The sequence below is a fragment of the Chanodichthys erythropterus genome, chromosome 6 (genome assembly GCF_024489055.1).
Source record: "Chanodichthys erythropterus isolate Z2021 chromosome 6, ASM2448905v1, whole genome shotgun sequence".
Lineage (NCBI taxonomy): Eukaryota > Metazoa > Chordata > Actinopteri > Cypriniformes > Xenocyprididae > Chanodichthys > Chanodichthys erythropterus.
The window spans coordinates 18,966,632-18,994,556 of record NC_090226.1 but is presented as its reverse complement, the minus strand read 5'-3'; the positions used below and the strand labels follow the sequence as shown (position 1 = coordinate 18,994,556).

The 27,925-nt window shown below is 38.5% G+C and overlaps 1 protein-coding gene across 1 annotated transcript in view; it reads left to right on the top strand.

Moving 5' to 3' along the window:
• The first annotated feature begins 886 nt into the window (after positions 1–886).
• The window catches only part of si:ch211-51h4.2 (uncharacterized), a 136,560-nt gene continuing 109,521 nt past the window's right edge, over positions 887–27,925 (top strand). Inside the window, exons 1-2 of the mRNA XM_067387355.1 lie at positions 887–963; positions 17,069–17,134. Of these exons, the coding sequence (XP_067243456.1) occupies positions 896–963; positions 17,069–17,134 (134 nt within the window). The 5' untranslated portion in view covers positions 887–895. The remainder of the gene's footprint in view (positions 964–17,068; positions 17,135–27,925) is intronic.

The following is a 27,925-nucleotide window of genomic DNA, read 5'->3' as shown; positions in this document are numbered from 1 at the left end:
ACATGTTGCACTTAGTGAAATCAGGTTCTGCGGACACTTACAGAGGTCAAATCTTCCACTGTACTGGATTGAAATTTTAAGTTAGTATTTGTCAAACATTTGTGCACCAAAAGTGTTTCTGTGAATCTACTTAAGATTGAGATACTAAAGACCTAAGAATCTACCGAAGATTGTCCCCTGAGATCAAATGGGAATCAACCCCTACCCTTCTTGCTAGAAAATTATATAAAATGTTTTTCCTGTAATCTGAAATGACCATGATTGGTCATTGGTACAAACTATTTATAAAAAAAAAAAAAATAAATAAAAAGTAAAAATTGCATAATTATGCTCAAAGCATAATTGTTTATCCTTGTTAATAAGAAATGTTTCTTGAGCACCAAATCAGCACATGAGAATGATTTCTGAAGAATCATGTTACACTCAAGACTGAAGCAATGGCTGCTGAAAATTATGCTTTTCCATCAAAGGAATAAATTATATTTTAAAATATAGTCAAGTAGAAAACGGTTATTCTAAGTTATATTAATATTTCACAATATTTTAGTTTTTACCATATTTTTTTATCAAATAAATGCAGACTTGGTGAGCATAAAGCATAAAACCGACCTCAAGCTTTTGAATGGTAGTTTACGTAGCATATAAGATGATATAATATGTTTCTCTGTGTCCTGTTTATAGCTATTTCTCAACTTTCATGTAACTTCTGAGATCAGGGCAGTAACTGTTTCATGCTAACTGAAATTATACTGCTGTTTTTTCTGTCTGTGGTTATGTCTCTGAGATGGATGGTGATAAAATGTCTGCCTGTGTGGTATTCTCTGTAGATGCAGGTCTTCTACAGAGTGGTATCACAGCACGGAGGCAAGATGAGGACCTCCAGCCAAATCTGCACATGCTGGGAGTTCTCTTCCTGGGCAAGCACACCAGCCGTGCCTTCAACTTTGTTCTGCTCTTTCAGTTGTGAGTCTCTTTCATTCATATCCTTTTATGAGGGCTAAAAAGCATAGCTAACCACCAGCACATGTTGTCATTTTGGATGCTTGTCTCTGCATAGCATGCTAATGTTAAGGCTGCTTAAAGGGTTAGTTCACCCAAAAATGAAAATTCTGTCATTAATTACTCACCCTCATGTCGTTCCAAACCTGTAAGACTTAACTCAAATTACGAATTACCTCCATGGACAACCTACACAATTGAAGTTTTGACACTTCAAAAAGTTCATAAAGAGATCAGAAAACTAATCCATTTGAATTGAATTCTACTTACGGAATGAATGCAGCGCCAGTTAAATTTTTTTCCATAAGAAGAATAGGGAAGGTGTAGGACATTTGTTTTTCTTTGAGTTCTGCATTTCTTTTCGACTGAAGAAAGAAAGATACAAACATCTTGGATGACATGGGGGTGAGTAAATTATCAGTTAAATTTTATTTATAAGCGGACTAATCCTTTAATTTAGGCTTTTACATTGATCAGCGAACCTAAACAGAAGCTCAACAGAACCTGAATGAAGCGCAAGAACAAACCTCTTTCGGAAACTCAAACATGCTCCGTAACACACGAGAATGAACCTCATTGGTTACGCTGCACGTTTGAGCTTCTGCAAGAGGTTTGTTCTTGTGCGTCATTCAGGTTTGGTTGAGCTTTTCGTTTTTGGGTTAACTAACCCTTTAACAAGTTTCACCAGAAAGACAATGGTTAAAGAACTGCTTGACTACACTGTAAGAAGTGGTAACCTGCATTTGTTACCTTAAGGCCCCCATATACTTCAAGCAAAACGGAAAAAACAAACTGGTGTGACGTCATTTCAAACAAAATCAGGCAAAAATAAAGTATGTTTGGAGTTTGTTTCAGTAGTTCGAAGCAGCTTGCTAAAGCGAACTTTCCAGAAAATTGTGCTCCAGTTTGTATATATATATATATATATATATATATATATATATATATATATATATATATATATATATATATATATATATATATACATATACAGGGCTGGAAATGGCTGAGATTCACTGGGGGGACTCAATATGGGAAGGATTTTTTTTTTTACTTTCAATGACTTTTCAGATATATTTAAATATAAAATATTATACAATTATATAATATGCTAACATTAAACAGGCCTATTTCATGTTTCCTCCAAAAAAATATTTTCTTAATTATCAAGTAAGCACATTGAAAGGTCAATGAACAACATTTATGAATTGAGTGTGGCACAAACATGTTAATTCAACATAATCTTTGCTTGGAGAAAATAACCTGTTTGATTTTGGCCAAATTAAAGATACATTGTCTAGGAATTTGCATATGTGGTGCATACTGAATTGAACAGGTCACAAACATTTTAAATACATTTGTCCTCAGGTTAAAAACTGAATGTTTTGGATGGCTACCGCTCAGTTTAGTATACTTTGAAAATCAACAATTACACATTTAAAAGGGAATCCAGTTTTAATGCAAAAGGAAGCTGATGTGCATTCTAAAAAGCAAAATAATTTGGATAATAATGTAAATACAATAATATTCACTCATCCCTTTTCTTAAACAATGGTTACAAGGGTTGAAATGTGATGTTTATCATTTTATAAAACCTTTTGTTATGAGGATGTTACCATAGACATGGAGTTTTGTTTTTTTTGTTTGTTTTTTTTAAACATTGCTACCTGAACATGCAGTTTTATTCTAATATTCGCTGAAATGTCAATTGTTTCATAGATAAATCAACGTTTTTGAACAATCCTTTTTAATGAATGATTCAATGACGAATACATTTTTAACAACCATTTGTCGCCACCTACTGGTGTAACGACGTAATTGATGCAATCTTTATTTGAAGTATCAAGTTACTTTCAATGGGTAATTTACTCTATTTTGTTCACTTCCAATTGGGATGGGGGACTGGTTGTCTTCCTTGGTTGCAAGGAGTTTGGGTTTGCTCCCTCGTGAGGTTTATTTATTTGTTTGTTGCTTTATTTTTGAAAAATGGTCCACACATGCAAAGTTGGTTGATAACACTGCAATAAAGTAACAGCCTATAGTTAACAGTTACTTGTTTACAAAGTACCATGAGAAGTCAAACTATCTACTTAAAATGTTCTTATACCGAACTTGTTGATTCTTGGAATACAGCCAGGTTTTTCCTAATGGGCATATCTATCATATTAGCAGAACACATTTTTACACATGAGGAAAACTAAAGTTTAGTCAATAATTCAAGAAGATCCATGATTCTAACTTGTACTTGACCTTATGAAAAATTAGTTCTTGTAATTGTTACAATAAGGATATAATTACAGCTAGACCATTGATGGCTCCTCATTGCATGCTTAGGGCAATGTTAACTTTTTTTCTCTTTTTAAAATCTATTGCCTTAATAGATTATATATTTTAAATTCTTCAAGCAAGTTAGTTAAAATGTACCACAATAAATACAATAGAACGTGATAAATTCTAGTAAAGGTAGTCATGAGAAGTTTAAAAAGCTTGCAAGATCATCATCATCATGTTTTCCCCTCTTTTCATCTTTTTACTGGCTGTTTTTAGATCATGATTACTTTCTCCATAAAGTTTTACTACATTCTGAATAGAACTCAATTGAAACCCATTTGAATTCTATTGAGAACGTTCTATTTTATCATAGGAATGGCTCGCGCTAATCTTATCACACTTTTGGAGCTCGCTGGTGAACACGCCTGCGGTGATTCACGTGCGGTGCACCACTCATGCTTATAAAAGCTCAGAACGCGCGATTATATACAATTAATTAATAGCCTGATTCTATGTTTCGGTGTGGTGGTTAGATCGAGTACCGGCAACATGTGAGAAGTGCCGGTATGCAAGACAAAGCGTGGGTACTACAGATTAAAGTGCCAGTGCGTACCGGCCCACTTCGAGCACTGAGTAAGATCGTGTGGGTGTTTGAATTCAGATTGCGATCTTTTTATGAATAATCATGCAATTTTATTGCGCTATGTTTTTGTGCTGAATTGGTTTCGTTTTCGTAGGCTATTGAGTGAATAAATACAGAAATCCCTTCATTTCTATAAAAAAAAAAAACCGAACCAATTTGAACTGGAACGCCGTCCCCCCTTGAAATTCACTCCGGGGACGCTGTCCCCCCGCGTTACCCCCCATTTCCACCCCTGTGTGTGTATATATATATATATATATATATATATATATATATATATATATATATATATATATATACAGGTTCATCTCAATAAATTAGAATATCATGAAAAAGTAAAACTGTAATATATTCTAGATTTATTAGACATAAAGTAAAATATTTCCAGACTTTTTTGTTTTCATTTTTGATGATTACAGCTTGCTGCTCATTAAAATAAAAAAAATCAGTATCTCAAATTATTATAATATTTAATTTCAAGTTCTATTAAATTACCTTTCTCAGGGTATAAATATTGGGTTTAGGTCAGTAATCCCAACAGCAGTCATGGGGAAGTTTGCGGACTTGACAGTTGTCCAGAAGACGATCATCAAGACCCCCTACAATGAGGGTAAGCCACAGAGGGTCATTGCTAAAAGAGCTAGTGCTGTGCCAAAGCATATTCATGCAAAGTTGACTGGAAGGAAAAAGTGTGGTAGGAAAGGGTGCACAAGTGAAAGGGATGACCGCAATCTTAAGAAGATTGTCAGGCAAAGCCGATTTAAGAACTTAGGAGAGCTTCAAAAGGAGTGGACTAAAGCTGGAGTCAGTGCATCAAGAGCCACCACACACAGACATCTTCAGGAAATGGGCTACAACTGTCACATTCTACGTACCAAGCCACTTCTGAACCAAAGACAATGTCAGAAGCGTCTTACCTGGGCTAAGGAGAAAAAGAACTGGACTGTTGCTCAGTGGTCCATAGTCCTCTTTTCAGATAAAAGTGCATTTTGCATTTCATTTGGAAATCAAGGTCCCAGAGTCTGGAGGAAGAGTGGAGAGGCACAAAAACCATGTTGCTTGAAGTCCAGTGTGAAATTTCCACAGTCAGTGATGGTTTGGGCTGCCATGTCATCTGCTGATGTTGGTCCACTGTGTTTTCTGAAGTCCACAGTTAACGCAGCCATCTACCAGGAAATTTTAGAGCAATTCATGCTTCCTTCTGCTTACAAGATTTATGCAGATGCTGATTTCATTTTCCAGCAGGATTTGGCACCTGCCCATACTGCCAAAGGTACCAAAAGCTGGTTCAATGACCATGGTGTTACTGTGCTTGATGGGCCAGCAAACTCGCCTGACCTGAAACCCATAGAGAATCTATGGGGTATTGTCAAGAGGAAGATGAGAGACACCAGACACAACAATGCAGATGACCTGAAGGCCGCTATCAAAGCAACCTGGGCTTCCATTACACCTGAGCAGTGCCACAGGCTGATAGCCTCCATGCCACGCCGCATCGATGTAGTAATTCATGCAAAAAGAGGCCCAACCAAGTATTGAGTGCATTGAAATGAACATACTTTTCAGAAGCCTGACATTTCTGTTTAAAAATATCCTTTTTTTATTGATCTTATGAAGTTTTCTAATTTGAGAAAGTGAATTGCTGGGTTTTTGTTAAATGTGAGCCAAAATCCCAATTAAAAGAACCAAAGAATTAAAGTACTTCAGTCTGTGTGCATTGAATTGATTTAATACACGAGTTCCACAATTTGAGTTGAATTGCTGAAATAAATGAACTTTTCCACGACATACTAATTTGAGATGCACCTGTATGTATGTAATATACAAACCCGATTCCAAAAAAGTTGGGGCACTGTATAAATTGTGAATAAAAAAGGAATGCAATAATGTACAAATCTCATAAACTTATATTTTATTCACAATAGAATATAGATAACATATCAAATGTTGAAAGTGAGACATTTTGAAATCTCATGCCAAATATTGGCTCATTTTGGATTTCATGAGAGCTACACATTCCAAAAAAGTTGGGACAGGTAGCAATAAGAGGCTGGAAAAATGAAATGTACATATAAGGAACAGCTGGAGGAACAATTTGCAATTTATTAGGTCAATTGGCAACATGATTGGGTATAAAAAGAGCCTCTCAAGGCATCTTTACACAGAAAAAGCGGCACAGAAACCAACTCTGAAGCGGCATAATACCACAAAAATTTGCATTTACACAGAACGTTTAATGCTGTTCTGAAGCGGCATAAACGCATTTACACAGGAATTAAAATCGCGGGAAACAATGCTTTGAACATAAGTATTTCAAAACTAACAGTTTTAACAAAATTAATTTAAAAATAATTAAATAATAAACAATGAAATATAACTCAAAATAAAAAAAAAAATACGAACATTTAAAGTAACAAGTTAGTAAACTGCATGCTATATCTCACGCTTTGATGTTTGTCATAATAAAAATTGAACGATGCAACAAAAAAATATTCATTATTACACCGGGTAGTTCACAACAGGATTAAAAGAGGTCGAACTTTTTTTTTTTTTCAAAGAGACAGAAATAACAAATGATGCTAGCATTTGCGTGTATCAGGCAGCAGCAGATCACCAGACAGACCGTCGTGTGTACGTGGGAGAAATATCGTCCTCAAGGAGATGATTTTTGGAATATAATATAAAAGTACACAATCAAAGTGACGCCGATTGTGTTAAGCATTTACCTTATCTGAGAGAAATGTAGCAGCGCGTTGATCTGACAGTCTCTTCATGGGAAGATTACAAACGGCGAAAGCCAATTAATGACACACGACGATTCTCTGCTGTTATTTTGGTGGTTTGCTTCACGATGTGAGTACAGGACTCTTTTACTTCAATGCCCCTTGTTGGAAGACATTATTTTTATTATTTGCCCTAAGTTATATGTTTCGTCTCCTGCTTCTTGAATCTCGCGCCGCCTGAGCTGACTGGAATGCTTTTGGTTGTCATGACAATGACGTAGTTTAGAGCGGCTATATTTCGCGTTCATTTACACTGAACCAGAACAGCATCAGACTCGCCTTTGATACTAGGGGCTGAGGTGGGTCAGACCCGGCGTATTTTAGGTCTTCTTTAACACGGCATTGCGTCTTTACACTGAATTCTGATCAGGTACAGACCCGCTTCAGAACAGCCATAAATCGGCTGTGTAAAGATGCCTTCAGAGTGGCAGTGTCTCTCAGAAGTCAAGATGGGCAGAGGATCACCAATTCCCCCAATACTGCGGCGAAAAATAGTGGAGCAATATCAGAAAGGAGTTTCTCAAAATTGCGAAGCGTTTGAAGTTATCATCATCTACAGCAGGGGTACTCAAGTTCAGAGGCCAAGAGGGCCGCATTTCAACCAAATGAAACGCGAAGGGCCACAAGTTATAACTTGGATGGTAAGACTTTTTAGGCCTACTTAAGACAATATTTGTAGTTTTACTGTTTATTTACTAAAAGTGCAGTTTATTATCTAGCTAAGTCTTAATAGTATGGTGTCCTTTTTAAAGTGTCACTTAACATGATAAATGGCATTTAAAAAAAAATGATTAATAGCTTGTCTTGCTGTATTCTTAATGTACAAATGCATAAAGAAAAACAAGAACTGATGAAAAGAAATCCTTATTCATTCCTTATTCATCCTTATTTCATTTCTTTTCACAAGAAATTTAAGGTAGCTGTTGTTCACTGGCTGATAAGAGTTTGTCCATAAGATGAAAACATTGCACTTTTTTTACAGTCTTTTTATACTCCATTGCACCTTTTTAACACTTTTTATAGCACCTATTTATACTCAGAGAATAAACGTTTTATTATTTATATTATTATTACCTTTTATTTGGTAAGAATCCAAAAATCTTTTTTTTTCTTTTTTTTTAATGTTCAATCACAATCTCATGAATTACCTAACTATAACCAACGTTGTAAACATGATAAATAAGATATTCTCCGTGAGCTCAATGATGTGATGACAGATCTTTAATGGGAGCGCTGCTTGCTTTCTGTTTATAACGCATTGACATTAAGAATAAAAGGTTTGTTTTTCATGATGCTCGGCAACTTACACACTGCAAAGTTTGAGGAATGTCAACTGCATTTCATCATGGGAAAATAAGGTTACTTTGTTTTTTACTTGCGCGCACAGTCTCGAGCCTTTGATGGCGTTCACGAACAAAGTGCTTGACACATGCGCACTAGAGAGATTCATGCTTGTCTAGTCTTTTTCGCTCAAATAGTTACAATAAAATGTCTTTGTACTTGTTTAAAATTACAGTTGCTGATATCTTTTAATCCCCTCAAACGAGCGCTCTTCAACACGGTCGGCTATTGTGTTTGTTGTTACTCTTGTTCTGTCTTATCCGTTTCTTTTCAGACTGAAACAACAGCCCGTTTCAGTGCTGACACCTTGTGGACAAACTAAATTAGTGCAAAAACTATTCAATGCGCGTGTGCAAAGTGCCTTCAGTTTATATTGTTCTTTGCGGTTAGAAAAACTGTGCTGCGCGTGTACACTAGACGCGTTCTCTGCTGATGATTACAGCGTCACGCGCACTGTACGCCTACCCTTGTGTACGTGTAAAAAAAAAAACAAAGTAATATTCACGCTAATTTTGGACGCAAATTATAATAAATATACATTTATATGTAGCATGATGCGGGCCACAAATTTAATGCTGACGGGCCGGATGAGGCCCGCGGGCCGCCTGTTGAGTACCCCTGATCTACAGTGTATAATATCATCCAAAGATTCAGAGAATCTGGAACTATGTGCGTAACAGTCAAGGCCGGAAAACCATACTGGATGCCGTGATCTTCGGACCCTTAGACGACACTGTATCCAACAGGAATGCTACTGTAATGGAAATCACAACACGGGCTCAGGAATACTTCCAGAAAACATTGTTAGTGAACACAAACCACCGTGCCATTTGCCATTGCCGGCTAAAACTCTATAGGTCAAAAAAGAAGACCTATCTAAACATGATCCAGAAGCGCAGGCCAAGGCTCATTTAAAATGGATTGTGGCAAAGTGGAAAACTGTTCTGTGGTCAGACAAAATTTGAAGTTCTTTTTGGAAAACTGGGATGCCATGTCATCTGGACTAAAGAGGACAAGGACAACCCTAGTTGTTATCAGCGCTCAGTTCAGAAGCCTGCATCTCTGATGGTATGGGGTTGCATGAGTGCGTGTGGCATGGGCAGCTAACACATCTGGAAAGGCACCATCAATGCTGAAAGGTATATCCACGTTCTAGAACAACATATGCTCCCATCCAGACATTGTCTCTTTCGGGGAAGACCTTGCATTTTCCAACATGACAATGCCAGACCACATACTGCATCAATTACAGCATAATGGCTGCGAAGAAGTAGGATCCGGTTACTGAAATGGCCAGCCTGCAGTCCAGATCTTTCACCCATAGAAAACATTTGGCGCATCATAAAGAGGAAGATGTGGCAAAGAAGACTTAAGACAGTTGAGCAACTAGAAGCCTGTTGTCTCCTCAGTCCCCGGACATTTGCAGACTGTTATTAAAAGAAGAGGGGATGCCACACAGTGGTAAACATGGCCTTGTCCCAACTTTTTTGAGATGTGTTGATGCCATGAAATTTAAAATCAACATATTTTCCCTTAAAATTATACATTTTCTCAGTTTAAACATTTGTCATCTATGTTGTATTCTGAATAAAATATTGAAATTTGAAACTTCCACATCATTGCACTCTGTATTTATTCTCAATTTGTACAGTGTCACAACTTTTTTGGAATCAGGTTTGTGTGTGTGTGTGTGTGTGTGTGTATAATGTATGTGTGTGTGCAGGGGCGTAGGAACCACTTTGACATTGGGGGGGACATTTTGGCCATTATGAATCAACGTCCATCTCGCCACCATAATAGTAACATACAGTATGGTGACGTCACATGGTACGACATATATGACCCTGCTGTGCCACCTGCCTCTCCTTTTGTCTCGTCCATGGCTGCATCATGGCTCTCCTAATAAATTAACAAATGTAGCCAATATGATATTGCAAACAAAGTAATAGTGGACTTATACATGGTCAGTTATGTTTATCGTGGGCTCTTCTGTATGTGAAAAATTTATAAAAGGCAAAAACTTTCATAGTCATCATTAATTCCTTTTAAGACCTCACCTCACAACCTCCACCTGTTACTTCATGTGCCACTCCTTCCTCACCTGCCTCTTTCCTGATAATACCAGCCTTCTCCTGATGACAAATTATATAATTTTTTAATGTAAATATAGGCTTGGTAAATGAAGGTTATGATGTCGCCCTGTCCTTGTGTAAAATGTGTTGTATTATAACTATTTACACTAACCTTACTCTTTGTAAAAAACTTCAGCAACGTTATTTCCTTTGGTTTTATTTTTTTCTGTGGTGGCATTATGCTGAAAAGAGATGACAGAACGTTTTACTTTTGCTAAGGTTAACACAGAGAAATCGATTGCCCGCTATATGGCTATCTACCTAACGTAACGTTAACCTCCTCTCGCAAAGCATAACATACGTGCCATACAAAATTCCACTGTTGATTTAATGTCATGCCTCGTATCCATAATTCAGTTTTAAAAAGCTTGTTAATTTAAACCGCTTGACTGAGACTAATTTACCTCATACAAAGTCGAGTCGTTCAAAGCTGGTGCGCACCAATAACGTATTTGAATGTTCGTAGTGTAATGTTGACTTCTCTCTACCAATCAGATGCTCCGAGTCCGACTATAGGTGAAAAGTGAAGAATATGAAGCTGGTGATTGGCGAATGGTGATTATTCAAACATGAATGAAATCACTCTGGGTTTGACTGACAAAAACCGTCGCGTATTCAAAATAAAAGTTCAAAATGTACAGTTTTTGTTCCTGCGGTGTATAGGCTAATTTTTGGGTGGGACACATGCAGCATTTTCCAATATTGAGGGGGACACGTCCCCCCCGGTTCCTACGCCAGTGCGTGTGTGTGTAAATTAAACCAGTTAATTTAGATGTCCACCAGCTAGATCATAACCAAACTATCATAAACCAGCCTGGTTCAAGCTAACTTTTACTCCTTGGTCCATATTGTACATCCTAGATAGTAAACAAAAATACCTTTTTCATTGTGTGTTATGTAGTTTCTGTCCTTCGCCAATTTAGGTAAAACCTCTAGCCACTCATTTAATTATTCACCTTTTAGCATTATTCCCAGTGAAGCAATCATGAATCATACATTGTTGGCTGCCATCGGGCTATATAGAGGTCCAGTGTATTGACATCACGCAACTTATAGCCTTTGAAACACTGGACAGCATTCATAAATTTCACATATAGCTTTGATATTATGGGTTGTAATTTGCCATGAACTGTAAACTTATTATACTTTTGTTGGGCTCTTAAATTGTGTTCTAACATGATGTTGGCCTCGTGAGCTCACGTTAATGGTGAACTGGCACCGAATCAAAACCTCTTTTTGTAAAAGAGTGCCCTGAGGTAAACAGACACGATCATTAACTCATAGAGATGCTGCTTGAGGGAAAGAAGCAGCTTGTATTTTCCCTGTTTTATTTTCTGTGCTCTTTATTAGTAAAAGGAAAAGAGCTTTGTTTAAGTGTTATAAATATTTATGCATATTATATAAGGTGTTCTATGATATAAAAGTACAGTTAAAAAAAAACAAAAAAAACTATATATATATATATATATATATATATATATATATATATATATATATATATATATATATATATATATATATATATATTCTTAAATATTCCTCTGACTATAATAGATGTACAAGATGCAGCAAAGTATTTTGAAATAAAGTGATAATCATATAAATAAATATAAAAAAGTATAATATAAATAGTTTGACCAGAAAGACGCAGGTGAATGTTTGCTTGGTATTTATTCCATAAAGTATTAACAGAGGTAGTGAGCGACAATGATTCATGTTTAATTGTATAAAGATAAATGTTTTGGCGTAGGCCCTGTCCTTAGTCCGAATCCTGTGGGATGCAGATTCGGCTGATCCTGCCTTAAGTTTAAGGCAGGGGTGGAGCCTACCCCCAATGGATGGACAGGGCCAACCTGGTGGTGGTGGGGAGGATGGAGGGGAATGTCAGGGTCATCATCTGCAAATGTGAAACGGAGAGTTCAGTGCCTATGTACTCCAGGTGTAAAGCAGTGATTGGCCAGACCTATTAGTATGAATGAATGACATGGCATTAAAGTCTTCCAAGTAGATATTAAGCTAAAGCTCTCATTTCTTTATAAAATGTAAAATGCTTATTTATTAATTCAGTCACAGAGGACTTGTCTAACTAAAATAGCATAAAAATTGTTTGTACTCTACACTCACATTATTAGAAGGCTTTGAACTTCATCAATCTGTCTTTCTCATTGCCTTCCTGTTTTTCTGTCTATTATCATTTTTTACCAGAGGCAATAATAGATGTTCCCATAAAGAGCTTGCAAACAACAACAGAAAGCATAATAAAGCCCAATTATGTTACAAGTCTTTTCTTTTTGAAAAAAAAAAAAAAAAAACACTACCAGCTGATGCCACATGACCTTGGTCATTCTCAGATATTAGTTCATTTTAGGGTTCAGTATAAAGAAGATTTTGTGAAGAACACTTTAATAAATGTCACAAATGCAATCCACTAAAATGTCACTGAACCCGTTCAGTTAGACTGAGGAGAGCATCTTGTTCAGTTTTTGATCAACAAAAAAGGTTAATGAAGTCATTGGGACTGAGAACGTAGTTAAGAGCTGCTCTCCATTGAAGTGGTACATGCATAAACATCCTCACTGGATCTGAGCATTAAGTAAGAATCCATGTTTAAATCCATGTTATGCTCTCTAGGCCACAATAAAACGCAGTGTTATTGCTGTGTTGACAATGTCAGCAGCACTGCCTCGAACAACATTTTTAACAATTCACCTTTGGAATAATAGTCGACCACTTTTTGTACAAGTTGACAATATGGCCGCCCATCTGTTCTTCTTTAAATGGTTCATTATTAATTACCCCATGTTAGAAAATTAGCTCTCCCCAGTCATTTTTCATCTTTTTCTTTACTTTAGCCAAATATCAAGTTTTGAGGTACTTTTGAATAAAGTATTTTTTAACAAGCATAAATCAATTTCTTTGGTATATTTTCAAGCAAAATGGATTTGTTCTGCCCCGATTGGCATTGTGACTACTATACCTGTGTCCTCTATGTGGATGGTATTGCACAACTAAATACAGAATTCAAAATGCATGAATTTTTGGGGGGTTTTTACTGGGAAGGAGTAACAAGGCACTGAGGGCATCAGTGGTCATTACTGAGAAATGCCTTTGACACTTAACACGGCATCATTTGTTGCAGTGCTCTGCATGCTCAATCATGCAGCTGAACGGAATAAAGCCTTGTAATCAGCATTTAGACAGGTTTGGCTAACACACATCCAATTGATTTCCATCATTGTATTTAAGAGGCTTAAACGCTTGATCAATGTGCTTCCATGACAGATTGCGTTATCTAACCAGTCAAGGATCACAGATCCACACAGCATTATCCCGTATGATGGTGCAACTCAAGGTTTCCTTCTGTAGTTACTTCATAGACACACAGCTACATTTTTTTAGACCACCTGACTCAACATGTAACATTCAGCATTATACGTTAGTACCAAAATGCACAACTGAAAGATTCTGAAAGGTCACATTTTTAATTGAATGAATGCATGCATGCATGCTGTCATTCTAGTTTAAAATATCTCTTATTACTTTTGCATTTCGCCAAAAATTATATTCTTGGTGTTTTGGTTGTATCTATCTTGAGACTAAAAATTCCCCTCTATAATCAAATTTTAGTTAATTTTGTATTTATGAGTACACTTTGTACTTTTTAAATCACTGCCATCATGCTATTTATTAATTTAATGTTTGTTTGTAAAGTAGGTGTTATTTTGAAAATAGTCAAACTAAACTGCTATCTGACTTTAAAATTCCCCTGTTAAGTTTTTAGTTATTTTTGTGAGTTTATTATTATTATTATTATTATTATTATTAGGTTTTATCAGTTAATTAACTACTATCTAACTTATGTTAGCAAGCCCAAGGCTTATCTAACTTATTTTCAAAAAAGTAAACAACTACTTTACCATCACACAATATATAATATCCAAATGTAACCCGGGTAATCAGGTTACCAGTTGATGATTAAAAGGATGATTTAAAAATCATTTAAAGAAAGCAAAGAAGGAAAAAAGAGAGAAGTTCTAGAAGGACCAATCACTGCTCTCACTCCAGTGACTGACTCTTCTAAGAGCCAGTATTAGCAGCACTCTCTTAAGTCCCGCCCACAGGCTGCGCCGGCGCTGCTGCACCGTCAGCATGAGAGAGAGTTCTCCTTTGTTTCCAAGAGAGGAGAGAGTGAGACGAGGTAGCTGCACGAAGCGATCTTCAAACCCTTCCATATTAAATAATTAATTTAGAGACGAAAGTGTTCGGATGCAACAGAAAACCCGAATTTCTGAGCTGATGCTATAACGTGAAGAAGCTGTCGCCGGGTTAAGAAGCGGATGAGACGGGGGGCTTGTGAAATAGAGACCGATGCAGACGCACGGAGCATCAAAGTGCCACAATTGAAAGTCCTTATTTAGAAATATATCAATTTTTTTTTTTTTTTTTTTGGGAGATTTTAGTTCTTCTATGACGAGTTTCCTGAATTCATGCTGGATGCACGAAGTGCAATTTGTACATGGCGAGCCGCCCACGGAACAGTTTTCTTTGCTGAACTGTGTTTTGAACAAGCGGCAACCTCCCCCTTTCTCCCGTGAAGCCAAAACGGAAGTAACTTAAACTGCGATTCATTGACTGGCTGCTAGGGACAGGCTCCAAAAGAGAGCAGAATCTCATAGAGTCCCATGTTAAATTGGCCAAGTTTATAGCAGAAAAAACATGTTTAGAAGTTGGTTCAAATTGTGGTTTTGGTCTATACTGCTATTTTTGCCCTTCATGACAACTCTGAGGGGGGTGAATTTTTTTATAACTTATCTGTTTAAATTATATTAAGCCTTAAAGTTCTGCATAATTAAGGGCGTGGTCACTTGAGTGACAGGTAGATTGCGCTGCTGTCTGTGAGGTGTCATGTTACCTCAGCTGCCGCTGAATTTGGCATCTCAGCCGTTTTTGTGCTTTTTTTTCTCGATTATTTTATACAATTATAAAATATGGCTTGCTGCATAATATTCGAGACTACTGTGTGTCTGTGCGCATGCATGGAGAAGAGACACAGAACACATGTTGTTGGATCGTGGCATTGGCTGAAAGTTTTGATTGCGAGATTTACTACAATGACAGTACCAGGAGGATATACAACTCTGACAGCACTGCTTGGATATTATAACTAAAACTGTTGCACTATTTTGAAAAAAATATACTTTGGACACAGGCTCATTTGTTTGTTAGATACAGTTTTACAACATAAAGGCGGTTCAGATTGCATCCTTTCTTGAAGAACGATGACAGAGAGCAGATCATTCAGAAGAAATGTGAAATGTTTTTTTTTTTTTTTTTTTTTGCAATGGACATGTATATTTTATCCAAGTGCCACAGATTGGATTCATCTCGCGATCTCTATTTCATTATAAAGGTATTAAGTCCCATTTGATGTTCCATGTTGTTATTTGCACACCCAACACAAATTACTGGTGTTGGAGCATCTATATCTTAAAAAAACACCGTAAATTGACAGTAAACCTTTAGAACTTTCTGATGTTAAAACTTATCTTTATTAATCATTTAGATAGTATCTAGATAGATAGCTCCTTTGCTTGCTAACGTGGTCACGTCGAGCTAGGCGGGCGTGGTTTCAGCAACCAATCACATCAGCTCAAACCACCTCCCCGCCTCTTTGCCCATTTTCAGTTATCCGGGAGTGACGTGCGGTGACGCGCAGTTAAGATGGCCGAGGCCTCATTTTCGCTTCAAAACTGCTGTTCAGAACTCTATGGGTGACGTCACGGACGCTACGTCCATATTTTTTTACAGTCTATGGTTTTGAACCACCAAACTGGTAGGAGAATCCTTTTCATTTTTTTTGAAAAACGGGACCTGAACTCATTGAGAACTGTTATTTTCATTATTTTCCCTCTGGATTCACAATCAAAGGACATAAACTTTGAACTCAAATTGTTTCAAAAGAATCAACGGTTCTCTGAATTGAATCATTTAGTTCATGGACTCTGGTCGTTTAACCAATTCACTGGTTCTTGAGTATTCATTGAGTATTTACACAGCTGAAAAGCTATTGATTTTTCAAAGGGAAAAGTGATCGATCGAATTTACAAGATAATTTACTGAATCACATTCTGTACATTGAATCATATTGAGTGTTTATCTGAATATTTGAATTATTGATTGTAATATTTTGTTTGAGTATTAAGTTACATTTTATTTTATTTCATTTGGGTTACAGACTATTCAATTATTTTCTATTCAAAGATTCTTCATTTGATTTCCCTTACTATGTCAATTGCATGACAATTGTTTCAACTGGTTGAACTGTTCAACCTGCAAATTCCAAGTGCCTAGAAAGTTCCAAAGAGTAATAAGAGGAAACATTGTAATTCATTTTACACTGACAAATTGTAATCATAGGTGATTCATTTATTCAAAGAAAAACAAGAAAAACATTTTCTAATATAAAATCCAGCTTTATTCAGTAAAGAGGCTCAGTGTTGGTTGTTTACTCACCTGCTGTGTTACCTTCCTCTCTCCAGTAGTCGCACCTTTCTTCTGATCAACCGGCCCATATTGAATATTATACTAGTGTGACATGCTAAACACGTTGCGTACTACACGAACATCACAAATTATACCAAAATCCACTTTGAGGTTGATCTTTATTCCAGAATGTGATACATGTTTTAACATTGATGAAACAAGTTTGAAGAAGTTAGACAAGTTTCACTAGTCAAAAGATTGAACATTGGCACTTATGAAGATGAAATATCTGGCTTTGTCCAACTTTGAGTTGGCACAATGGAAGATACTGTTTGATTTGTCCTTGTGACAACTCCTCATTAATATGAACTGTCATTATTGTAATGAGTGCTGATAATCTACTGTGTCTTTAACAGTGTGTCCATCGGGATCAGTTATGTCCTGGCGGGAAGTGAGGCCTATGCTGCACTTTTTCATACCAGGTGAGCTGCCTTAGTGTGCAATCTTTTATGTAAAACAAAAAATAAATGTTAAGAGCAGGCTTGCATACAAGAACTGTTTTTGTTCAGTCAGATGAAATGCACATGCTTTTCTTTGATTTATACTTCCATTAAACTTTAGGGCATTTATTTCTTTATTCTTATGTTATCTCAAAGAAAGACACCTAGTCAATCATATTGTTTATTCTGTAGATGTTCAATTTCAAACCCAGATTTTCTTTTCACTGCTTGTCAGTCAAATCATGGCCTCAGTTTGAATAATGTTTATAAATGCAGTTACAGTAGAGCTGGAAAATTCTCTCATTATATCGTGCCTGTGAGGTGTTTGATCTCCTAATACTTTTCTCTGCAAAAACACAAGCAAAATTTTTCTTCTCTGTGATGTATTGTGAGAAGATTAAACTAAACAACTTTTGATATCTAGAAAATTGTTGATATATTCATATTTAGTTTGGCACCCAAATATCCAGGTCCCTGTGTAAGCAGCATGGCTTTGTCTAGCTGCAAGTAGAGGGGTGTGTGTGTGCGTTTTTGTGACATATCAAGACACAAATGTGTATAATGACATGGGTATGACATAGGTATTACAAAAAGAGGTGACTTATGAGGACATTACCCCATGTCCCCACTTTTCAATAGGCTTATAAATCATACAAAATGAGTTTTTGTGAGAAAGTAAAAATGTGCACAAAAGTGTTTCCTGTGATGGTTAGGTTTAGGGGTAGGGGTAGTGTAGGGGGATAGAAATTATGGTTTGTACAGTATAAAAACTATTATGCCTATGGAATGTCCCCACAATTCACAAAAACGAACGCGTGTGTGCGCGCACGTTTTTGTGATTTATGAGGACACAAAGTTGTATAATGACATGGGCATTACACTGGTATTACGACGTAAACATGAAATATGAGGACATCTCATGAGACCTCATATTAAAAATAGCTTTAAAAACATACTAAACAATGTTTTATTAAAAATATAAAAATGCAGAATGTTTTCTGTGATTGTAGGTTTAGGGGTAGGGGTAGTGTGGTAGGGGATAGAATGTTTGTACAGTATAAAAACCATTACGCATATGGAATGTCCTCACTTTGATAGTACAACATACCTGTGTGTGTGTGTGTGTGTGTGTGTGTGTGTGTGTATCTTTTGTAACAAATGTCTTTACCATCACTTTTATACTTTTAGTGCATACTAGGGATGGGCATTTCAAGCAAAAATAATAATCGATGATCACTGGGAATTCGATTATTATTTGAAAATCGCACCCCTCCCCACATGCACGCACAAATCTATAGGCTACACACATATAAACAGAAAGTGGGAAAAAAGCGAAAGTAAAATGTGCACTGCCATTCATAACAGCGCAGAGCAGAGCGAGCATAGGAATTAACTGGAAACGCTCACTCTGCACCAGTGGACATGCACCATTATGAATGCCGTGTGGCCATGCACATTTTACTTTAACTTTCAAATTAGCACCAATTCTGAAGCGCCGATTGCTTGAATGGTGGGTTCATTATTATTCTAAATGGAAAACACTACAACAAAACAGTACAATGACAAACCCGCTTAAATGAGCGCTTACATTTAGCTTTGAAACCAAATCTTCCGCCATCGTCTTGTCAGTGAAGTGTGAGGCGAAGTGATCCTGCTGATCTGAGCTGCAACTCTTGTTTGGCTCATGCTGAATTGAGCAGACACATTTCATTTTAAATCTTTTCTCTAACTGAACTAAATGATTTTTATTAATATAAAAAGTATCATCACCGGGCAAGTGATGATATGATACGCACCGGTAACACCGGCAACGCCGACTTTCTCAGCAAGCCTACTTCAAACCATAATGATTTTAGGCTGCCTAAACCCATTATAGCAAATTGTGAACAGCCTGAATGATGGCACTTATGTGAACATTATAGAGTTAGTTCACCCAAAAATGAGAATGTCATTTATTACTCACCCTCATGTCGTTCCACACCCGTAAGACCTTCATTCTTCTTCGGAACACAAATTGAGATTTTTTTTTAATTAAATCCAATGGCTCAGTGAGGCCTCTATAGCCAGCAAGTTTATTTACACTTTCAGTGCCCAGAAAAGGTACTAAAAACATATTGAAAACAGTTCATGTGAGTTCAGTGATTCAACCTTGATTTTTATAAAGCGACGAGAATACTTTTTGTGCATCAAAAAAACAAAATAACGACTTTTCAACAATATCTAGTGATGGGCCAAGGGGGAGTGACGGGATCAGGAAAGACTGTCGCGGTAGGCTCAGGCTCTGTGTCTGCGATTATCTCTGACATAGGCTCAGTGCAGGGAGAGGGAGGCGGCTGGCTGGGCTCTGGATCTGGAGTGGGGCTGGTGATGTCCTCCTTAGTGGGGCAGACTGTGAACGCCGATCCGTTGTTCACCAGCACCTACTCCACAAATGTGCCGAAATTCTCCCGTGGACCATCACCAGACAGGCGTACCTTCACTCTAAAAAATGCTGGGTTAAATATGGACAAACCCAGGGATTGGGTTGTTTTCACCCAGCCATTTTTTTTTCAACCAATTTTGGATTTATTTTTTTAGTCAGCAATATAGTAATATAGTAAAAGGCATGTTTTTTTCTCACCCCCAAATAGGGGTAAATTTGTGTGATATTTTAAGCTGAAACTTGACCAGACCAGAGACTTATATTACATCTTGTGAAAGAGGGCATAATAGGTGCCCAACCTGCCGGGTTTGTCCATATTTAACCCAACTTGGGTTGTTTTTAACCCAGCATTTTTTAGTAATCGCACGATTCAAAGAAACACTTTATTTATCAATATAAACTCTCAGAAAAACACAACAATGTAAACACAAACAAGACCAAACAGTAATCAACAGAACTAAGAACAGGTGAGGAGCAAATGAGTAAACTAACTAGAGAACTGGGAAAGGAATTAAAACGAAACCAAAACAGAACTAAAACTTAACAATGTGACACTTCTCATTTTATGACTATTAAGATTGTAAAGTAAAAGTAGTTATTTATCATTCAGTGATGAGTTATTTTGTTTTATTTTTATTTTACAGAGAGTGGTAGACGTTCATAAAGTTAAACAGTGTGCAAAGCTGTTTTTGTTATTGTTGCATTAGTGCAGATGACCTATTCATTGAGTGATGAGAAATGTGCACATTAGTATTCAGTTTGAGAACAGGAAGTAAACATGAAAAATTAAATAAGCAGACATGGGATCCTCTCCAAACGAAGCATACGGTGTCATAATTAAATTAAAAGATGGCCATAATTTTGCTGTTTTTCTTTTCAGTAAGTTTTGTTTCTGATACCTCTGACATTTTGTTTTGATGTCTTTTGTGAAATAAAAATTCAATTTTCCACACCTTATTAATTGTTTAAATTGAAAGAGAAATGAAATTTGCTTAAGTTCAAAAATCCTTGGATTATTAGGTCAGATAATGGTCTATTACAAAGTATGATTGCATTTGGAACAATAAAAACATGAATACAATATGATAAGAAACCTTTAAGAAAATAATTTGAATATCATTCATATTAATTATTGAAAAGTATGCTATAAACAAGTATTTATGGGATACAGACCGTCTATCCTAGTCATACATTTTCCATACAGAAATTATAATTTGATCCAAGCCGCTGTTGCTGTTTTCTTTGCCCTTGAGCTATTTGAACCTCTTAACCTGACAGTTTTTCATTTTAATTAAAACACACCACACTCTTTAAAAAACACCCACTTGAGACAAATTCAGTAGTAAAAAGGTTTATCATTCAGTGCTTTATGTGAGAAAGGAAATCAATTTATCTTATATTTCCAAAATCTAGTACATTCAACTCCCCCTCACATAAATAATGAATCACCGTGTTTAAAGTTAAATTACATATTGGTGCTTTGAGGGAAAAAAAATATTATCAGGATATAAATGTTGCCTTAACATTCATCATGCTTTAGGTGAACTTTGGAAAGGACTCATGGGACCAGAGTTTATACTGGCAACAAAGTGAAGAAAAAGCTCAGTTTGATGAGTACATTAGATGGTTCTAATGAAAAAAAAACAAACAAAAAAAAAAAAACTGATGTCTATGCTTACATTTCCAATGAAAGTAAATGGTGACCAGGGGCTCTCAAGCTCCAAAAATGACAGAAAAAAAAGCACCAGAAAGTATCACTTGCCTCTCTGTGCTGTATGCAAATTTAGTGCATTTTGATCCTCATGTGTCTTGTAACCAGTGACATTGCATAAATGACATGGCATGCCATATTTGAATGTGCAACCAAACGCAACCTTCCCCAATTTTTTTTAAGCCAATACGGAAGTGACTTAAACTGCAATTCATCAACTGGCAGTTAGGGACAGGTTCCAAAAGAGAGCAGAATCTCATTGACCCTCATGTTAAAATGCCTAACTTTACAGCAGAAAGAAACTTGTTTGCAGCTGGTACAAATTGTGTTTTTTTTTTTTTTGTTTGTTTTTTATAACTTTTTATTCATTTAAATTATATTAAGCCTTAAAGTTCTGCATAATTAAGGGTGTGGTCACTTGAGTGACAGGTGGATTGCAGCTGCTGTCTGTGAGCCGTCATGTTACCTCAGCTAATTCCTGCTGCTGAATTTGGCATCTTTTTTTTTTGCTTTTTTAGGGAATATTTTATACAGTTATTAAATATGGCTTGTTGTGCGGTTATATGGTTGAGACAGATGTGCACCTGTGTACATGTGCACACATGCGGAAGATAAACAGAACACATGTTGGATCGTCTTGGCATTGGCTAAAAGTTTTGTTCGTGAGATTTACTATGACATTGGCTGGAGAATATGCCTCTCAAGACACCACATGTTACAGATCCCGTGTTCCCCTGGACTCTATTTCCCAAGATCCTTCTGTTCTCCACACCTGCACTCACTTCCCTCGTCAGCTCCTCATCGTCACTCATCACCTGCACCTGGACTCTATTGTTAGCACTCCCTTTATATGACACTCACTCCCTTCACTCCTGGTCCGTTCTGAATGTTGTTTACTGTGTATGTTGGCATTCCTTACCTTTGTTACATTAAAAGCATTATATTATTGTGGAAATCCGCATCTGCCTCATCTCTCTACCAGTACACGTAACAGAAGAACGGACCAAAACCGACCGGATTTCCACAGTCAAGAAATATGGAGACACTCCCCGGCTCCCTGGCTACCGCTCCTCCAACGCCTCTCACTCACCTTTCTGCTGGCGATCGCCTCATCGGGCTTCTTCAGGTTGGTCGTTCACTGGAGAGGTATGTGGAGGAGTTCGTTGAGCTGGCTTATCTGACTGACTGGCCCGATGCTAATTTAATCGCCCTGTTTTTGGACGGTCTGGATGACAACACTCTCCGTCTCCATGAACCTGATTATCGTCTCTCCTTAAGTGAAACTATCAATTTTATTTTGTTTTTGAATAATTCCAAATTCTATGTGGATGAGTGTTGGTCTCCAGTCCGTCCAGAAACACGGTCGGCTGGGCCAGTTAGTCAGCCTCCGTATTCCTCCGCTTACCCCTCCAGTGAACGTCCTTCCTGCCCCACGTTGGACCCAGACTCTCCTGCTGGGTCCGGAAAACGGAAGAGGAGGAAAAAACCTGCTCCAGAGCCCGCTCCAGTCTCTCCAGAGCCCGCTCCAGTCTCTCCAGAGCCCGCTCCAGTCTCTCCAGAGCCCGTTCCAGTCCCCACAGAGCCAGCTCCAGTGCCTGTGGGGATCTTAATTGTATTTGAGGGAATGAACTGGCCCTCAGCTCCAGTCTCCGCCGCCGAGCAAAGTTCTCCAGTCTCCGCCGCCGAGCAAAGTTCTCCAGTCTCCGCCGCCGAGCAAAGTTCTCCAGTCTCCGCCGCCGAGCAAAGTTCTCCAGTCTCCGCCGCCGAGCAAAGTTCTCCAGTCTCCGCCGCCGAGCAAAGTTCCCCAGTCTCCGTCGCCGAGCAAAGTTCTCCAGTCTCCGCCGCCGAGCAAAGTTCCCCAGTCTCCGTCGCCGAGCAAAGTTCTCCAGTCTCCGCCTACGAGCCCTCTGCTCCAGCCGCCGCCGCCGCCGAGCCTGCCGCTCCTGCCACCACCGAGCCCTTTGTTATGAACTTTGTAAGGACTGTGTTCCCTCCCTGCCTCCCTCTCCCGCCTCCCATGTGTTTCTTCACTGAACCTTCACCTCAAGCCCCCTCGCCCAGATCTCCACCTCGGACCTCTGGGCGATTACCTTCACCCCGGCTCCAACCTCCCTCTGCTCCACCGTTGTCCATCAGTCCACCAGCTTCACCAGTATCCATCCTGCCTCCACTCACACCTTGTTCACTCGTCGGCCTGCCCTCCCCTCTGGACTACACTCCTCCGTCTCCGCTCCGTCACTCCGTCCCTCAGTTCCAGTTGGCCTCCTCACTCCCCCCGGTGTTCGTTTTGTTGGCTGTCCTCCTGCTTCCACTGCGGCCTTCTGGAGCCCCGGCTGCGCTTCGGTCGGCGGAGCCTACAGTTCGGCCATCACCCGCCGGTCCCTCACCGCCGCCTGGGCTCAACGCCTCGAAGGCTTCGGCCCCTGACCCTGCATGGCTGCCTTCGGCCCCTGACCCGCCATGGCTGCCCACGGCTCCTGACCCGCCATGGCTTTTGAGCCTGCCCTGGAGACCTCCACTCCAGTCTACTCCTCCCCCTGCTCCGGTTTGAGGTCTCCAGGGCGCCGCCTACCGGGAGGGGGAGGTACTGTTACAGATCCCGTGTTCCCCTGGACTCTATTTCCCAAGATCCTTCTGTTCTCCACACCTGCACTCACTTCCCTCGTCAGCTCCTCATCGTCACTCATCACCTGCACCTGGACTCTATTGTTAGCACTCCCTTTATATGACACTCACTCCCTTCACTCCTGGTCCGTTCTGAATGTTGTTTACTGTGTATGTTGGCATTCCTTACCTTTGTTACATTAAAAGCATTATATTATTGTGGAAATCCGCATCTGCCTCATCTCTCTACCAGTACACGTAACACCACAGTACTGCTTGGATATTATAACTAAAACTGCTGCACTATTTTGAAAAAAATTACTTTTTAGACGCAGACTCATTTGTTTGTGAGAGTCTAATGTATACAATCATATACGGTTTTACAACATATAAACGCTGCTCAGGTTGCATAATTTCTTGAAGAACGATGATAGAGAGCAGATCATTCAGAAATAATGTGATGCAAACAATGGATTTAATGGTTTTGTGGACCAAAAAGTGCTGTTGTTTGTTTTTCAATGGACGCTCATGGACATTTAACCCAAGCGTGATGGATTGGATTCATCTCGCGATCGCTATTTCATTACAAAGGTATGAAGTCCCATTTTGAATTTGCGTGTCATTTTCACACCCAACACAAATTACAATTACTGGTGGTACAATTATCTTTAATAATATTTTAGATAGTGTCTAAGACAGATAGCTTCTTTAGCCTGCTAACATGATCATGTCGTGCTAGGTGGGCATGGTTTCAGCAACCAGGCATCTTAGTTCCAACCACTTCCCACCTCTTTGCCGTTTTTAAAAAAAAAAAATTTAACGAAAACTAGAAAAAATCAATCGCAAATTTAATTATGCCTTTTTGTTTTCAGAGTTTGAAAGCCATTGGTCACCAGTCACTTTCATTGAAAAGAGCAGCTGGAAAATTAGTTTTGAATATCATGAGAGTAAATATATTGGGTTGCATCAAACTACATAAAATTGCGTTATAATAAAATATTAATATGCCAGATAGCTTTTTCTTTAGGGAGATCGAGTAGCTTTATTTTAGAGCATCAAATGGAGTCTCAGTGTGCAGAAAATCATAGTCTCATTCTGTTATGTTTTGGCTCATGATGTCGGGATGGTGGGGTGGGTGTTTCTAGCCTGCAGGGAGGGGGATGTCACAGACAAATGTGTACTGTCAGTACTCCCATCTGGGGCAGGATACTGTCATTCCGTATCTTTCATTCTTGCTTTCTTTCTGAATCATTCCTGTTTGTCTGTCTTTTTTTTCCCTCAGCAGCTTTAAGACCCCATAGCATAATAAGAAGCCATTCCCACAGTCCTTCAGGGGCACTTCATTGCCAAATCCACCCAAGTAAACGTGCTAATGAAGTTCTCAAAACTTCAGAGAATGCAGAGATGAAGTGTATCGATTATTCATTTGATCCTCTTTTTGTGGTGTTAAGAGAACTGCGGGCCACAAAGGTGACGGACTGATGAAAATTGATTCGGTCAGCCAGAAAAAGTTAAAAGCCTAGAATCTTAAATATCAGAGGGCAGTCAGAAGCATTAGAAATTTATGTGCAGTTGGATACAATTAGTTTTTTTTTTTTTTTTTTTTCTGATGTGATAAGTCATTTATAAATTATTAGTTAATGATTAACAAATCATTTACAAAACATGAATACACATTTATAAATGATTGATAAGTGATATACTAATATTTTATGAATGTTTAATTAATTCAGTTATAAGTCATTTATAAATTATTTGTTAATTATGAACAAATCATTTACAAAACATGGCTATTATGTTCATAAATGATTAATAAGTGATATGTTAACATTTTATGAATGTTTTATTAATTCAGTTATGAGACACTTATTAGTCAATGATGAACGAATAATTTACAAAACATTACAATATACGTGCATAAATGATTAATACGTGTTATGCTAACAGTTAACAAATGTGTTGTAAGTAAATTAAATCAAACAGATCATTAGTAGATGGTTTATAAGTTATTAGTTAAGACATTATTACTTATAATAACTGAAGTATTTGACAAAATTGTTTTAGTATCATTATCTCAATAAACAATTGTTAATCATGAATAAATGTTTAACAAACCATTACTAAATGATCAGTATATGATTTCTTGATGAAGTTGTAAGCTGGTCTGTGTTCAAAAACACAAACATGCAGGTATGCTAAAGCACTATTTTTAAGAAGAGTAATTTATTTGTTTTGAAGTGGATAAACATTTATAAATTCTTTACAGTCGGGTGATTCCAGTGGATTATATTAAATCCTTTGACTCATCAGCACAGACTTGTGTTCTGTGGGGAGTGTGTGGGGTCTAGTGATGAAGTCAACATCTGAACTGGTTTTACCTCCCACTGAAGCTCACATCAGGTGCACAGAGTTAAACTCTTCATATGTGTCAGAGAAGACAGCAGTCTGTACCCTCACCAGTCAGCACTTACACTGCAGTACACACTACAAAGTGTTCAACACCTATTACAGATGATGTGCTAAAGTGTAAACTATTCATCACTTGTAAATGTTACGTATCATTTGTAAACTTTTCCTACCTGTTACATATTATTTGTATATGTATACAAGTCATTTATAACACTTTTTGCATCCCCTATTCTAAAGTATAAATTGTTCATCGCGAAAGCTTTGTAAATGATTTATTCATGCATTTACACATCATCTATAACAGGTGTTGAACACTTTGTAGTGTGTACTGCAGTGTAAGCGCTGACTGGTGAGGGTATAGACTGCTGCCTTCTCTGACACATGGAGTGTTTAACTCTGTGCACCTGATGTGAGCTTCAGTGGAAGGTAAAACCGGTTCAGAGGTTGACTTCAGCACTAGACCCCACACATTCCACACAGAACACAAGTCTGTGCTGATGAGTGAAATCAATAAATCATATACTGATCATTTACTAATGATCGTTTACTAATTTACTGAAACTCATTAACTAATCACTGATCATTAACTAATAAATTATAAATGACTTATAGCCGAATAAAACATTCATAAAATGTTAGTATATCACTTATTAATCATATATGAATGTATATTCATGTTTTGTAAATGATTTGTTGAACATTATCTAATAATTTATAAATGACCTTGTAACAAGGTTAGTAGATATGGGAAGAAGGAGGCGGGAACCGGCGAACATTCAACGTAACTTTAATTCAAAAATAAACAAACAACAAAACGAAAGTAATGCCGGCAGACCCTCGCGGACGTCTGCCGGCCACACAAACATAATAAAACATAAAATAAAGTCCAGGCCTGGTCCTCTCTCGTCCTCCACGGTAGTCACTCCTCCTTTTATGCTCCCGGAGCTCCTCCGTGAGGGACTCAAGGCCGGTGCGCCTCCCAGGTGAAGCTCATTAACACTCGCGCCACCGGCCTCGGGCCGTTCCCTCACGGCTCTCGCCCGCCCTGCTCGTCACATACCCCCATCGCCCCTCGCAGGCCGGGGGGTACTCCCGAGACTGCGCTCTACTCCCCCCCGGGGCCTGTCTCGGCGGCCGCAGCACCTGGGGGTAAGGACAGACGAGTCGAGAGAAAGGAGATGGAAGCAAGGGGAGCGACAGGACGAGAGAGGGGAGAGAGGAAAAAGAAAAAAAAAAATTCTTGGTCCGGTTCCCCGACACACTGCCGCTTGGTCCTCAGCCTGCCGAGAGGCTCTTCTTCGCGGTGCCATGCGGTGGCACTGGACGCTCGGTGGACGGCCCGATCCTCGACCGCCTCCTGGCGGCCGGCGATGGCTCCTCTGACTGAGGGCAGCCGGCAGCGAGTCCCCCGTTCCCTGCTCCTCCCCTTTATGGCGGACGGCAGCAGGCTCCGGCCCACGGCGAACGGCGGCGACTCCTCCGCTCCCTCTTGGACGGCAGCCACCCCACCTCGTCCCAGGGGCAAGGCCTCGAGCTCTCCGTCCCACCTTTCACTAGGCTCCAGTACCACCGCTTCGGGCAGCCTCTCGCGGTCTTCACTCTGCCCGAACTCCGCAGCACCGCGATC